General features: G+C 44.9%; 1 protein-coding gene across 1 annotated transcript in view; it reads left to right on the plus strand.

The window, feature by feature from the left end:
• Positions 1–7,412: 7,412 nt before the first annotated feature.
• Positions 7,413–15,447, plus strand: part of LOC146796876 (vomeronasal type-2 receptor 26-like) — a 117,443-nt gene continuing 109,408 nt past the window's right edge. Inside the window, exon 1 of the mRNA XM_085631410.1 lies at positions 7,413–7,598. Coding sequence (XP_085487536.1) covers positions 7,413–7,598 — 186 coding nt within the window. The remainder of the gene's footprint in view (positions 7,599–15,447) is intronic.

Here is a 15,447-nt window from a genome sequence, read left to right on the forward strand (position 1 = left end):
CTGCTGCACACTGCCTGCCACTCACTCTGTGACGAGGCAGTCTGCAGTGACGCTAACGCTATCCATCCATCGCAACAAAACCCTCACATCCTGCAATAATTTTAACTCGTTGCCTACTCAGCTGCCCACATAAGGAAACCCAACAGCCTTCTACAGTGATTCATTCAGTTGTTTCGGATGCTTGGTGACGCTTCTTGTTTGTGCAGGCAATAGAACAGAGCAACATGAAAATAAAAGTGATTTGTCCAGGATCACAAAATAAGGTCAAGTTGGGTAGCCGGGATTGGAGCTCAAGTCTGGGTTTGCTGTACATAACCTTCCTTTCTCCTTGGTGTACACATATTATCGCAAATTTGATCACCATGTGGTAGAAGTGAGAAGTGTCAGTGCGAAATATTTTGATGGAGGGGGGTGGATAAACACAGACGGGCTTATTTACAAGCCCCTTGCGCCACCGGTGCGTCACTTTTAATATGGGAAAAAGTGACGTACCGGCGGCGCATGTGGCTTGTAAATAATCCTGAGTAATGGTACGCCCGGCGCGGATGCTTTCACCACAGGATATAAATACAGGTTAGCTGCTTGTCCGAAATGATGTATCAGGTGTCAGTTTAAGTTACCGCACCACTTTTTTAATCACGGGTTGCATTGCCTGTTGGTCTCGAAGAGTAATTTGTTAGTATTAATCAGCAACCCCCATGAGTGGTTTTTGCTTGCTGTGCCTGTAACAGGGCTCTCCCCTCGAGTAACACTGCCACTCTATAGCACTCACAATGGCAGACACAGCTTGTCACACAGCAGCACTCACTCTCCTTTCACACACGTGCAGGATCAGACTGCCGTGCCCTTTCCCCCAGCACTTATCTGAGGTGCTGTTTTAGTATGGCCACCACAAGTTTCAGCCACACAGAGTGTCAACAACACTTCCTGACACATCATCAGCCCACAAGTTAAACCCCCCAAGACATGTAAATGCTTTTTTAAAACCCCTCAGGGAATTAATAAGTGTTAGAACCGGCCTTGTGGCATGGCCATCCCTGACCCCTAGCCACACACCCTGACCCGTGCACCTCATTCAGCCCCCGAGCACACGGCCTAGCCGGTCCTTCCCGCCAGAACCCACACACACCCGACCCGGACTTCCCCGTCCGTGCCCTCCGTCTTCCCAGCACCACAGGGCCCGCGTGCCCACTTCATGCACCTAGGATGGCCGCCCAGCTCCAGCGCGACCCAGGCCTAGAGGCGCCGCCCCGGCTGGAGGACATCGCGCTCCCATGGAGTGAGAGAGGGAGGAGCAGTTTCCATCGCACCTCTGACCTCCTTTGGGAGATGGGTTTCGATCGGCCCTCCGGCCTCCCTGAGGGCTGGCTCCACGCCTGCTGTGTGTCTGGGACTCCTCCCGACCCGGCCCTGAAAGGATCAAAGGACGACATGGCAGGAAACTCCAACAAGCGACCCCCAGGTGCTAAGACCCCTGCCTACACAGACTCCGGACATCAAAGAGGAGTTGACCTATAACAAGGGGTGCTCCGGGACTATCTGGCAGATTAGGCTCTGGAACGACGAGAGCCCTGCTGACGTGGTCGCGGCTCCCTTGTAACCTTGGAACACCTGAGCCCTGCTGAGTGACTCGCGGCTCCCCTGAAGATCGTAAGACCTCCGACCTTGTGCTTGAGCCCTGCTGAGTGACTCGCGGCTCCCCTGAAGATCGTAAGACCTCCAACCTTGTGCTTGAGCCCTGCTGAGTGACTCGCGGCTCCCCTGAAGATCGTAAGACCTCCAACCTTGTGCTTGAGCCCTGCTGAGTGACTCGCGGCTCCCCTGAGGATCGTAAGACCTCCGACCTTGTGCTTGAGCCCTGCTGAGTGACTCGCGGCTCCTACAGACTCCCTCGGTCCGGATGGACCCCAATGACCACAGTGTATCCCCCAGCTCGAGGATTGTGAGCTGTGCACCTGGTACGTCCCTGCATTGATCCGGATCCCCAAAGACTGTCCCGCTACCCCCTATCCCTACCGAGACTCTTTGAGCCCGTGCTCTATTTGTACATATCCACCTTGTTGATCATAAAGATCCTACGAAGCTGATTAGATAAAGATCTGTTCCCAAGAACATACAGTGTGGTGTCTCTTTGTCGTGTGGCGCAGTGTGTACGATCCTCGATACGAGACTCTTCCCCTGAGGAGTCTCCCGCCAGTGCCCGGCTACAATACCCCGAGGGTAGTTCTCAGGGTGCTCAGGTACCCTCCCTGTCTCCTTTGAGGTTGCCTTCTAACAATAACATTCAAACATGATCCTTGTGTTGCTTAGCGCCGGGACGCCTCTTAGCTGAGGCAGCTGTTGCGCTCTATGAACCCGTTAACATAACATAACGTAAATAAAGAGTTATGCCCTGGGGACCGGAAAATGCTTGCAATAGTGCATGTAAGGTTTGGAGTCAAAAAACATTTACTTACGACCATCTAGAACAAGTTGAAGTTTGGCACAGCTAGTTAATGGGAACACGTTGTTTATAAGTAGAGGCAACGTTCACTTTTTGACCTTTTTAAAATTATCAGGAAGTAGGGGCTGTATGTCTGCTACAGAAGTGCCCTTGAAAAAGGTTTCTGAAACAATAAGGACATTCCACATATTTGCATCAAAAAGCTCTTGGATATCCAACAGTGGACCCCGGATGTGCATGCCCAACCCTCATTATTCTCTCACTGAAATAGAAGAAAAAATATATTGGTCCACGCGGTGAAATGAGACCTATGATTCTGTGCGAAAAAAAACGGAAATGTTCTACTCCATGTTATTTTTTTAAATTATATTTATTGATTTATGATAGACATGAAGTTGTCAAACATACAGATAATCATGGCAAAAAAACATAAAGGAACCAAACATTGTGAACATGGTTACATTTTGGTGACATACCCATTATCCATTACTCCTCCACCTCTCACCCCCTAAGTTACACACGACATGTAAGATATTTCCCACTGTAGTGATCTTCCCCTATGTACTTATCGTTCCAAGGGCTGGGTCCCCTTTGCATGTCGTTAAACTTGTCAGATACACTGAGCGTATCCCACTTCGCATTTATGGTGTATTGGTTCCAGTGCCCAACAGCATTAGTACTGGGTGGGCCATCCCCCACACACTTTGTCATATTTCTTGGGGCAGCCTCTCCCCTCATACACCATTTTTTCTGCCAATCTGCATCCCTCCATTCCCACTGACCAATCTCGGAGTGTCAGCCACATCTTCCTACCCCATTTCTGGGCAATCCCCCTTTTTGCCAGTAGAAATCCTGAGTTGACGGCAACCTCTTACATGACGTAGCTTCAGAACCCACCAAATTCCCAACAGTGTTGGGGGGCTGTGCCACAAAAGTTACTCCCGTGGCCTCCTCCAGTTTACAAACCACCCCTTCCCAGAACACCTGTGGGGCTGGGTAGCTCCATAAGGTGTGCATTAAAGCCCCTCTAAGACCAAGGTTCCCTAGGCTTCTGTCATCCCGTACACTGCCTATTTTAATCAGCAGAGGTCTTGCATAATACACTCTATGCAATATCTTGAGCTGGATGAGGTGTAAGATCACCTTATTAGTCACCTCCCCAGAAAACCGCAGTGCGTCCTGCCAGTCATCATCATCCAATTCTCCTATATCTGCATGCCATCACGTTCTCAACCTTCCAAGGTCATTTTACATGCTGTTCATTAGAGTAACGGAGGTACGTCCATCCTCCAGCCTCATCTCGGCTTGGGGGTCCTCTTTAGTCTCCTCATCTGCAGGGATCATCACCTTTAAGGAATGTTGCAATTGGGGATATTTAAAAGTTGGTGCCATCTGGTATTCCATTTGTAGGTACTCAAAAGGAATTTATGCAATTTGCGTTTCACATGTCTCCTAGTGTTGAGAGGCCAATTACATACCATTTTTGCAATTCCAGTAGCTTGGTCACCGGGCTCCATCCCGCTCCCATCAGTGCGGTTTTGTGGGAAAATCCCTTGTCCCAATCTAGTTCCCTCTTTTGCTTACTATATCACTGTCAACGTGGCTGGAAGGGCATCTGCACCTAACTTGCCTCCATATAATATGTAGAGGTATCCCTTCTGCCCCATATTAGCCCGAAACATCTGAAAAACTGAAGCACCTAATAGGGGATACGCCCAATCATTTATTATGATAACCTGGGCTCCTCATAATATCTACAGACATTTGACAGTGCTATGCCCCCCTCATAAACCAATCTTTGGAGGGGAGCCATTGCTATTCGAGGTGGGTTGTTCCTCCATAGCAGGGTACAGAGGGGAGACTGCGTTTACAACGCATTCATTACATCACAGTTCCTTTACAACGCGGTCGTTACAACGACCGCGTTGTTAGAACAAGATGCCTTTACAACGCAAGTCATTAGATCGACTTGCTGTATGGGGCACTCTAACATAAGGAATAGTGTAGTTTAGTATTCCTACATCTTCCCTACTGTTGCGCAGACTGGAGTTGGAATAGTAAATTATACTATTCCTAACTCCAGTGGGCCCACTACAGCAAGTCAATCAAATGACTTGCGTTGTAGAGGCATCGTATTCAAACAACGCGGTCGTTGTAACGACCGCGTTGTAAAGGAACGCGATGTAAAAGCATGCGATGTAACATGCTATATTCCGTACAGAGCAATCTATCCACCATCCGGAAGAACATCTCTGGGATAGTGTATGGGCAACTTTTAAGTATGTAGGTAAAGTGGGCAATGCGATCATTTTAAAGAGTGCAGCTCTGTAAGAATAGAAAGTGGCAGTGCCTCCCAGTGCTTAACATTCTTTTCCAACCTGAGAAGATACGTGGCTTGGTTGTCTTCATAGTGCAATCATTCCCCGAAGATACCCACAATCCTAGGTATTTAAAATGCTGGGTAGCCACTGTTAGTGCCAGAGGTAACAGAATGCTAAGAGGGGAGTTGTGTGCACCCACTGTGCTCTCCATATTTGATAAGCAAAATGAATAGAAGAAGGCGGCACTCGGGGTGTGCAACGTTCATCAAGTGAATAAAGTAAACCAATGTTAAGTATTTTAGGGTGCCAGGAAATGGTCCCTTCCGGCCGGTAGGGACTAGAATTTGAACAACAGACGAAGGAGTGCAAGGGGGGCTTACATTGTTTCCAGGGGCACTCCGGTTGGAGAAAAAACTCCTAAATTCTAATTGCATCAGTACATTTCGTATAGTTCAAACACGTGTAATCGAGGTAATCATGCTTGAAAGGTCGTTTATTTAGTGGGTCACATATTAAATCATCATAGTAACTCCTTTGTGAAACGAAGCATTAAGGAAAACGATTTAAACAACATCCATGGATCTATGCATTATCCCTATGCATTTCGGGCAGAGCCCTTCGTCAGGGGATAGCGAAGAATCGATGGGTCAGAGTCGCAACCTTTGGCAACACGGCGCTTGGCGCGTTGCGACTCTGACCCATCGATTCTTCGCTACCCCCTGACGAAGGGCTCTGCCCGAAATGCATAGGGATAATGCATAGATCCATGGATGTTGTTTAAATCGTTTTCCTTAATGCTTCGTTTCACAAAGGAGTTACTATGATGATTTAATATGTGACCCACTAAATAAACGACCTTTCAAGCATGATTACCTCGATTACACGTGTTTGAACTATACGAAATGTACTGATGCAATTAGAATTTAGGAGTTTTTTCTCCAACCGGAGTGCCCCTGGAAACAGTGTAAGCCCCCCTTGCACTCCTTCGTCTGCTCTCCATATTTGAGACATTTTTGACACCCAATATTTATGTACAATTGTACAGCACCCAAATGGGGACTGACTCTCCTAGTTAAAAATTCAAAAGCCTCAGAACTGAAAATGGGCTAATAGACTTACACCTACAATGGGTGTAGTGTCTGTATGTAGATTGGAGAGTATACTAGCACTCACTAGGGGGCATATTAAAAAGGGCTTTATCTCTGCTTTTTTGGCTTTAAAAGCCAAAGAAGCGGAGATAAAAATATCGCCCTATCAACAACAGGGTGCTAACATGCAAAATCGCATATTAGCACTCTTTTTCACTACGCTTCCCTTTGCATCTCTAATGAGATGCAAAGTGGGCTTTCCAGAGCAAAATAATAGAAGAAATGTCATTAAGCAACATTTCTCATATTATCAAGCTTCACGCTAACCCTGTTAGAGACAAAAAAAGCAGCGCTAACCACGGTTAACGCTGCTTTTTTACGTCTGCTAATTTTCAGACTTAGCCATGTAATCCAATGGGAGGTCGATTACATGGCTAAGTCCACCATGGGCTATCAACAAGGATATCCCTATCCTTGTAGTTTTACCGCTGCATTACCAGCGATAACCTCCCAAAATGCCGCTATCGCTGGATTTTTTATCACCTAGGCGGTTAGCGTTGTTAATAACGCGATAACCAGGCGATATTATCCAGCGATAGCTGGTGTTAAAAAAATTAACGCTAAACGCCCTTAGCGTTAATTTTCCCTGTTCCTTGTTAATATGCCCCTATATGCCTCCCTTAATGTATCTCTTGCAGCCTAGTATCCCCCACAGGAGAAAGTGGGTGCCTTCATCTGTTATTACCTCCTCAAAGGCTGCCACTTGTCTAAATACGCTTGAAACTTTTCCAGAGTTTCAAGGTTCATGATTGGCTGGAGGATTACGATAATTGATTTGAGTCTGACCTCCACCAGGTCTCACTGACAACAACAGTTCTTTCAAACAAATCTTAGAAAACAATGTGCTTGGACTAGTGTATCACAAAGAGATATGTCCAAAAGTGCCTCACAGGGATCTTGTGACCTTGAAAAGAGTCATGATGGGAACTATTGCAAGTGTCAATGTACGAGTTCAATCAAGGCTGCTGGAGGGAGCTACTTTGGGTGTCATTTACAAAATATGAATGATATGCAGAATAAATGCAAATTCAGAGCGTAAATAAATTGTGTTTGTTTCCAAATGCGACTTCGACGTTCTTTCTTCTCCTTTCTCTCGACTTGGCCTCACGCCCATAGCTAATGAACTTTAGTAATTGTAGCAGTGATTGTCAGAGGCAGCATCATTTCCAGGTAGGAAGGTCCTCCTTCCTCTCTGTCCTTTGAGGACTTCATCTCACAGCAGGCAATAATTCAATACACCTAAAGTGCTAATTTTCTTCTGCCACTCCCAGTCATCACCTGAGGGAGGATGCTCTCTGGTATTGATCAAGGGCCATCAAGGGAGCAGCGCAGGTGGTGGGGCAGAAACCTTTTCCCCGGCTGTAGACCAGGCATGGGAGATGCAGACCGTATAAATATGTTCATCATGTAGTGTGTGGGACTTTGCACACACATGGTTCTCCTTGCAGACGGTGATGCATGCACACTTGTCTGATAACACAGTAAGTGCAAAGCTCAGATATGAAGAGGTTTGAACCTTTCCTTGGATCCATGGAAGAGAGGGATGCCTTCTCCTTGGGTACAGTGAGACTGAGAAAGGGATTGGGTGAACCTGAGGGTTCACTTCAGGATGCTATGGAGGACCTCTCACTCACAGAGCAGCCAGGCACACACCTGGACATGCAGGAGCACACAAAGGAACAGAGGGTAAGGTGCCAGCAAGGATTTCTCATGCCCTCCTAAGATCCTTGCAGATGCTCTGTCACCACCCAGATATTCCGAAGAGACGCTGTACCACTACCCTCTGAACGCATGCCATCACCCTCTCCCCTTGCCATTGGAGAATTGCACTGTGTTACATACATTCTACCTGATTTCCTAGGCTGGGATAGCTGCAGGGGGCATATCACACACATTTCAAACCAGATTCTGCGCTGATATGAACTGCTTCTCAGTTCTGCATCGTGAGTAACTACCACACGCATTTTTTTAAATGGCTGACTCAAAAAGTCTTCTGAACTCCGTTAAATTATAGCTGGACTTTCAAGACCATTAAATGTCATATGCTCTATGGGACATATCAACAAGGGCTTTATCTCTGCTTTTTTGGCTTTAAAAGCCAAAAAAGCAGAGATAAAACTAGCGCCCTATCAGCAACAGGGTGCTAACACGCAAATTTGCATGTTAGGAACCTTTTACTCTATGCTTCCCCTTGCATCTCTAATGAGATGCAAAGGGGGCGTTCCAGACTAAAATAATAGGAGAAATGTCACTAAGCGTCATTTCTCCTATTATCAAGGATATCGCTAACCCTGTTAGCGATAAAAAAAGCAGCGCTAACCGCGGTTAACGCTGCTTTCTTACGTCTGGTATTTTTCTGACTTAGCCATGATATCCTATGTAAACTGGATATCATGGCTAAGTATGTCTATCCCTATCAGCAAGCTATCGCCAAGCCTTGTGGGATTATCGCTGTATTTACAGCGATAATCTCACAATTGGCAGCTTGCGCTCTGAATTTTATCGCTTTGGAGATAAGCGTTGCTGATAGCACGCTATCTCCGTGATAAAATTTTGAGTTGGCCGGCGATAATTATCCTCGCGCTAAGTGCGCTGAGTGATAATTATCACCGGCCCTTGCTGATATGCCCCTCTTTTCTTCAAAACTCAGAGCCAATTATGCAGCTTGTGCGCTGGGACCACGTGGAAGTTTGTACCGAATCGGAATTGCGAGTTTTGTGTAAGTTATGGCAAGCAGAATGTTTTGCCGGCATGTTTTTCACCAGGTGCAACCTAACGCAAAACCTGCAGGCAGAAATCACAGATTCTGAGGGACATATCTATAGGGGGGATTGCACCACAGGGACGTGACTTTTAGCCACATTCCTGTAGCACAATGCCCTGCTCCTTATTTAAAAAGTGGCAGTTTTCTGTGTGAAAGGGGCGTGCAATAGGAGTTGCTGTGGGTGTTCCACCACAACACCCTTTGCTTTTTGACTCTGTCCCAGATTTACAAGGATATGTAAATCTGAGGCAGCGCCAAAAACTAATGCCATGCAATAGCAGGTGCTAGAATGGGGAAATGAGGAGAAATACTTATATTTCTCCTTGTTTTTGCTTTCTCTATGTGTGCTGCATTCGACAAAATGCCATTAATGACTGTTTAGGTGCAGGAAGGTGTCCCTCCCTGCACATAATCATTAACTAATGACGATTTGCTACTTCTAATGCAGCACACATTGAAGCAACAAATCAGCATTATTGATTGTGTATGTGCAGGAAGGTGCCCCTCCCTGCACATAATCAATCGATCCCTGCAACGGAGGCCCCCGCTCACTATGACACAAGGGTGTCTGTGTTGGCGCTAGGTAGCTATTTCTGGCACCAGCAATAGGGAAAACACAGGGGTGCACCGTATTATTGTAAGTACAGCGCATCACTTGGAAATATTGGAGCATGGCGCTGCCAAATTTGGCGCAGCTCCGCCATCTCCTTGTAAATATGCCCCTGAGCTTGTACAGGGTCAGACTGGACGCTACGGCCGTTTTTGTGTTGGTTCTGTGCGGGACTCTTTTGTTGTCTGCTGGGCATTTCCCTAATATTAAAACAAACTTTGCCTGTAGCCATCTCAAATCTGTACAGTCTTCCATACCTTACAAAACCCTTATACAGCGCCTCCTTAGAAGTACAAAACTGACACAATTTGCACAGACGGACCACTTTTTTAGCTTCTTTATTCACTAAAGGGGGGGGGGCAACTTTTAATTTGGTGCACTGGCCTGTTTTCTGTACTATTCTGACCCTGATTTTGTACACCTTGAAACTGGCAACTTTACTGCATTATACACCATTATAATGTGTGCCAAGAATAATGATGTGGTAAAATCTTGTGCACTGGCTACTATACAGTAGGTAATCCCTACTGTGGTATACAATCACCGCATCCGTTTTTTGTGCAGCTCAAATAATGGCGGCTTTAATGCTGAGTCTTGTAGACCCATCCTTCGATGCTTGTAAAGGACTAAATAATTTTTCAAATCATTTTCTTACTCCCATTTTTACTTCTTTTTCGGTTTTTAATAGTTCGGAGTCACATTAATGATTTCCCTGCTCTGGAATTCCCCTTACAGGGTGTGTGGAAAGACCTGGGGTTGCAATTTTGTGGGGAATAACATGCGGGTATCAATGTTTCCACACTGGTTTTTTCATTTATTTTTTCCTGTGTTTGACGTTGTGATTTTACCTGCTGTCATCAGCCCAAATCTCAGTGTGAAAATTACAATGGGGTCTTTAACTGCTGTTAGTGGCCCTCCCGGAATTAGGAGGCCACTCACAGTGACATAGCAAGGATGCCACAGGCCCTGGTGCAAGCAAGGAAAATGGTCCTCTTGACTGCTGTTGGGGTAGTACAATTCAGCAATGATCAGGAACCAATGGACTCCACAGGATTCTGGGCCCGGTGCCACTGAACTTGCTGCACCAATGGTAGCAACAGATCCGTCCACTTGCAATGTGATTCTGTGTCCTGACCAGGTCAGTATGTACCTAACTCACAGTTTTTAGTTCCACAGGTGCTTATTAACAAGGTGCGGCGATAATATTATCGCCGCTTTAGAGCCCGTTTTAGGTGCGAAAAGCGGCTATAATATTATCGCATAATCAACAAGGACACGCTAGCATGTGTATCCTTGCATTAGCGCCCCTTGTCAGTACGCCTCCCATCGCATCGCTAATGAGATGCAAAGGAGGCGTGCCTGACCAGACTCCTTTGGGTAAATATCGCTAACCCAGCTTCCTCATATTAACAACGAGGGTTAGCGATATTTAAAATCACGTTAAATTCCTGACTAAGGCATACCTAACATGGGGGGTGGATTGTGTGGCTAAGACCACAGGCCCTATCACCAAGGATATTGCCGTTTTCCATGGAACATCAAGCGATGTTCCATGGAAAACATTGCTATCACTGGATTAATTATCGCCATTGCGCTATGCTTTGTTAATACAGCGCTAGCATGGTGATAATTATCTGCGATAGCCGGCGATAGAATTCCTCACGCTAAGAGCAGCTAGCGATAATTATCGCTGCTGCTTGTTGATATGCCCCCAAATTCCTACAATGATGGAGTTTTCTGCAAGATGAATACTCCTCATTTTACTTGTAGTTGCCCTTCCCTGCATTCATTTTCAACCTTTGTCATTTACAAGCCATTGCAGGAGCCACATTTTGACTGGTGTTCATTGCATCCTACAAAAGATCCTCTGGAGGCTAGCCTCCATACTGCCAACTTTAATGGGAGTCATCCAATATTTCATGCTATGTTCCTATTGTGAGCACCTTGGAATCCTGCATCTCACCCACATATGAATGAGGGGGGTTTACAAAAGGTGTGCCAAGCTGCAAAGTTTATTATTATTATTATTGCAAAATGTATGAAGGTCTAAGAAAAGCTTTGCAAATTTGGAGTTTGTTCAGTTTTTTTGCTTTGCTAGACGTCTTTAAAAAGTTATATCCCAGGTAATGACTCAGAAACAAGCTGGAGAGAAACTGACCCTAAGTGCATTCTCCTCACAGCGAACAGTAACACTCTGCACCTTTCTTTGCTTTTCTAATATGTGGTTTTTAATCCGATATGACGGTCGCACTAATTAAAGTACTATTTTTTGCTTTGGCTGAGTATCACTAATATAATTTACCCTCTAGCCACAGTGAATACTATCAAAGTTCCTTTAAACTTTACAGAAAAGTGATGGTGTTTACACAACTTCAGTGAATTCTGTGCTTCATTTCACTTCCTAGGGGGAGACCCTCATTCGCTATGTTATTTCTAAATCTGAAAAGGAGCCACTACAAACACAGGTCATTCAGACCCTCATTGAGGGCGTCCAGAGCGGTATCTGGCGGGGCTAACGTCGTGCCCAGTGCATGTGTTTGCGGACAGAAAATTGATGGGTTCACAAATACTAGACCTGGTTGTACCGGATGCGGAGAGCAGGGGCCAGGGGCTGCAGATGCAACCAAAGGGAGGTCCTGACCTCCCTCCAGGGGCTCTGTGGCAAGGGTCAAACAACACTTCCCCCCGCCACACCAAAGCCTGCTTTGGAATCTTCCTTCCATCAGCCCCCACCCCACACCCTACCAGGGTCTGCCTGCCATTTTCACATTGAACAGTATCAGGACCGATCAATAAATCAGGGGTTGGTAAAGCACAGCGACTCACCAGTGAGGGTCTCAGGGCACCGGGGGGCAGAGGAGGGCAGCTCCGTACTGTGCTGAGGTCATCTGAAGAGCCAGGTCTTGAGGTCCTTCCTGAACTGGGGCACTGTGGGAGATTGCCAGAGGTGGATGGTTAGTGCCACACTGCAGATGTAAAGGCCAGGTTGAGTTGAGGGATACCTGCTGGAAACAGAGGGGTATTCCTGCTCCCAAACCCATCATGCTCATATCTAGGGTTCTCTATTAACATTAGGGATTGCCATGCTACTTGAAATATTCCAAACAGTGACAAATCCGTAGAAAATGTGGCCAGCACCAAGAACACGGTTGCATTCCAACAATGGATACCTATATCTGACAAGTAGCTCTCAAGCAAATGGTTTCAGCATTTGACTTATTACCTACAAGTTGCACAAGAGTCTCTGCGAACTCCCGCTCGATATGTTTCTTCTGCTATCTTTGAGTTTAGCCACAAACACACATCATTTCACCTGTGACACCTCTTCCATTCCCTCAAACAGGATTACACTGTATGGGCCACCCTAGATGTCCCTCTATCTTGTCAAAAATCGACTATATTTGCTTCTAAATGTAAGTTGCAGCTAATGTTCTCACCTTTATGTTAGTGGGTGCTTTGAAGAGTCTAAGCGCTGAGAGCTCTGTATACTAACCTCATTCACAAACAAGGGATGTGCACTTTGCATACCGACTGGGTTACAATTGAATATGAATATGTACAAATAGACAACATTGATAAGTGCCCTTTCAGCAGTAGTCTTAAAAGGATGTGCCTACGTATATTCATTGGACAGGTCTCCATTTGTGAGCTCCTGTGATTGGCAGCAAATGCAGGGATGGAGGCCGCCCAGGGCATGGAGACCTCCGTCGCTACATTCACATTCCCAATTTTCATTTAAAAGGAGTCCATGTCAATTAAAAGGACATGTCCTGCTGTAGAAATGTTTCCCCCAAGGCCACCAATATAATTTCTAAAGGGCAAACTCTCCCATAGAGATAACTTTGCAAATCAGTTACCATGCCAACGTGGGGATCAGTAACTGATCAATGCTGTTCAACTGCAATTGCCGTCTCCAACCCCCAATAGATCCTTTTCCAAATAGGAAGGGGAGCCCCCTTTTTATGTCCCCTCCTATATGAGATTCCCAAAGGATCAAAGAAACCCTTATGCCAGTGGGAAAGGTTTTTTTGAATCGTAAAAGAGCGTTTGTACATTGTAAAAAGCCATTTTGAACGATCAGTGTTTACAAAGGGGCTGGTCCTAAATTAACTCAGCTTGGTAAGTTAGATTCTGGTTTCTGGCATCTGCTGTAACCTGTCAATTCCAGCAGAGGCAGTCAACCCTATCCCAATACCTAATAAGGGTATTTCATCATTGTCATAGTACTCTTTATTTCGGCAATATACCATAATAGAGGTGCACAATACAAAAACACAATAATTATCATGGTTTAAAATTAATCATCATTTAAAAAAAGTAATTATGGACATCAATCTAATTTATAATAAAATAAAAATACACAGTCTGCAAACAGGGAATGTCCCTTTCATAATCCATATAAAAAATAAAAACAAAAATTAATATACATGTGAGATAAGAGGTAGCAACATATTTTATAAAATTACATTAATAGAAGCAGCTTTAGTTAGTTTCAACTAACTGTCTATTCCTTATCAGCCACACATGAAATAAATATCTAAATACAGCAAATACCAGATATGGGGTAGTGTCAGTTTGAAGGACCCTATAGACTTCCTCAGTCCTAGTTGTGCCAAGCTTTACGCTGATAGGAATCGGACAATTTACTCATACCCCTCCATATGCTGGAAAGAAAAAAAAACACAGCTCAGGCACTCCTGCACACTACAATTTAGCGGGCCTGACCATTTTGAGGTAAAACCATTTAGGGGTAAATTTTCATATCTAACCTGAGCATATAGTGTTTTAACTAAAATAGGTTGTATTTCATCACAAAACTTTTCAAACTGGTAATTGTCCTTTGCCACTGAAAAGGAGATAGAGTGCCTTGTGCGTGCATTAAAAAATTGTTATATTTATAGTTTTTAAATTGATCTTTAGCTCCTTCACTGTGATTAAAGTGCAAAAGCCTGCAGGATTATACCAAAGGTTAGCTAGGCCAATCCCCATTTCAGTATATTTTATAAATTTAATCCGGGGAAGTTTTATTGCAGTCGGGTGTCTAACAATTTCCTCCAGCACACTTCAATAGAGCAAAAGTTCAGGAGTAGCTCAAAGGCCTCTCCTGTGAGTTAGCGGGCAGATTATCACAAATCAGCCTAAGGCTCAAATCTATCCTCAGCTGTACTAGAGGGGTGCTGGCCGGTAAACACAAGAGCTGCCTCATAGACCTATTTTCTGCCATTACCAAAGATTTTAAGTTTTTATGCCCCAAATCTCTGCAGCATAGAGGGTCATTTGAATTTGGAAGAGCAAATAAAATGCCATAAATTGATACTTCACCTAACGGTCTGAACTCTTGGGGCCCAATTCATAAAAGTAAACTGAGACAAAAATCTAACTGTATGACTTTCGGTATTCACAAAGTCGTGAAGTTAGACTTTTGTCTCAGTTTAATTTATGTCTTCGAGTTAAGTTTAACTGAGACCAAAAGTCTAATCTCAGTTAAACTTGAGACCAAAACTTAAGTTAAACTGAGACAAAAGTCTAACTTAACTACTCGTATATGCCCTTTGTGAATACCAAAAGTCATGAAATTAGACTTTCGTCTAAGTTTACCTTTGTGATCGGGCCCAAGATGCCCCTGCCCAAAGAATTTCCATTTCCATTTGCCGAGACGTAGCTGGCTCCAGTGGTGAAAACCCATGACCTCATGGCCCACCACTGGGCTGGCTTGTCATAGTGGTGCTTGCAATGTTCTAAATAGGAAAGGGTGACTGTCATTAGATCTCCCAGCACGAATCCAACATGTGATGTAGAAAATACTCAATCACCATGTGGAGGGAGAAATTACCTTGTGCATAAGGACCATTGTTTTCTGCTTATCAAGAACAACCTACCTCTTTGGGAGTTTAGTGTTGAAAAATAAGGACATTTGCTGAGTTGGAAAAACAAGCATGACCAGATTGTCGAACTCTTAAGCCATTAAAACAACTGCCACACCAGTGTTTTCAGTGAAGGCCATAAAATCCCCACCAGACAGATGGAATATCTAAATCTGGAAGGGCATTTCTTTACCAGGGGAACAGAGGCTATAGACTTGGGATGACAGCAAACCCTCCACTAACATTTAAATGAGAGCCTGCATCTTCAGTGCACCAAGGTAGAGAAATTGATCAAAA

This window comes from Triturus cristatus, chromosome 10, assembly GCF_964204655.1.
Source record: "Triturus cristatus chromosome 10, aTriCri1.1, whole genome shotgun sequence".
In the NCBI taxonomy this organism is placed as follows: Eukaryota; Metazoa; Chordata; class Amphibia; order Caudata; family Salamandridae; genus Triturus; species Triturus cristatus.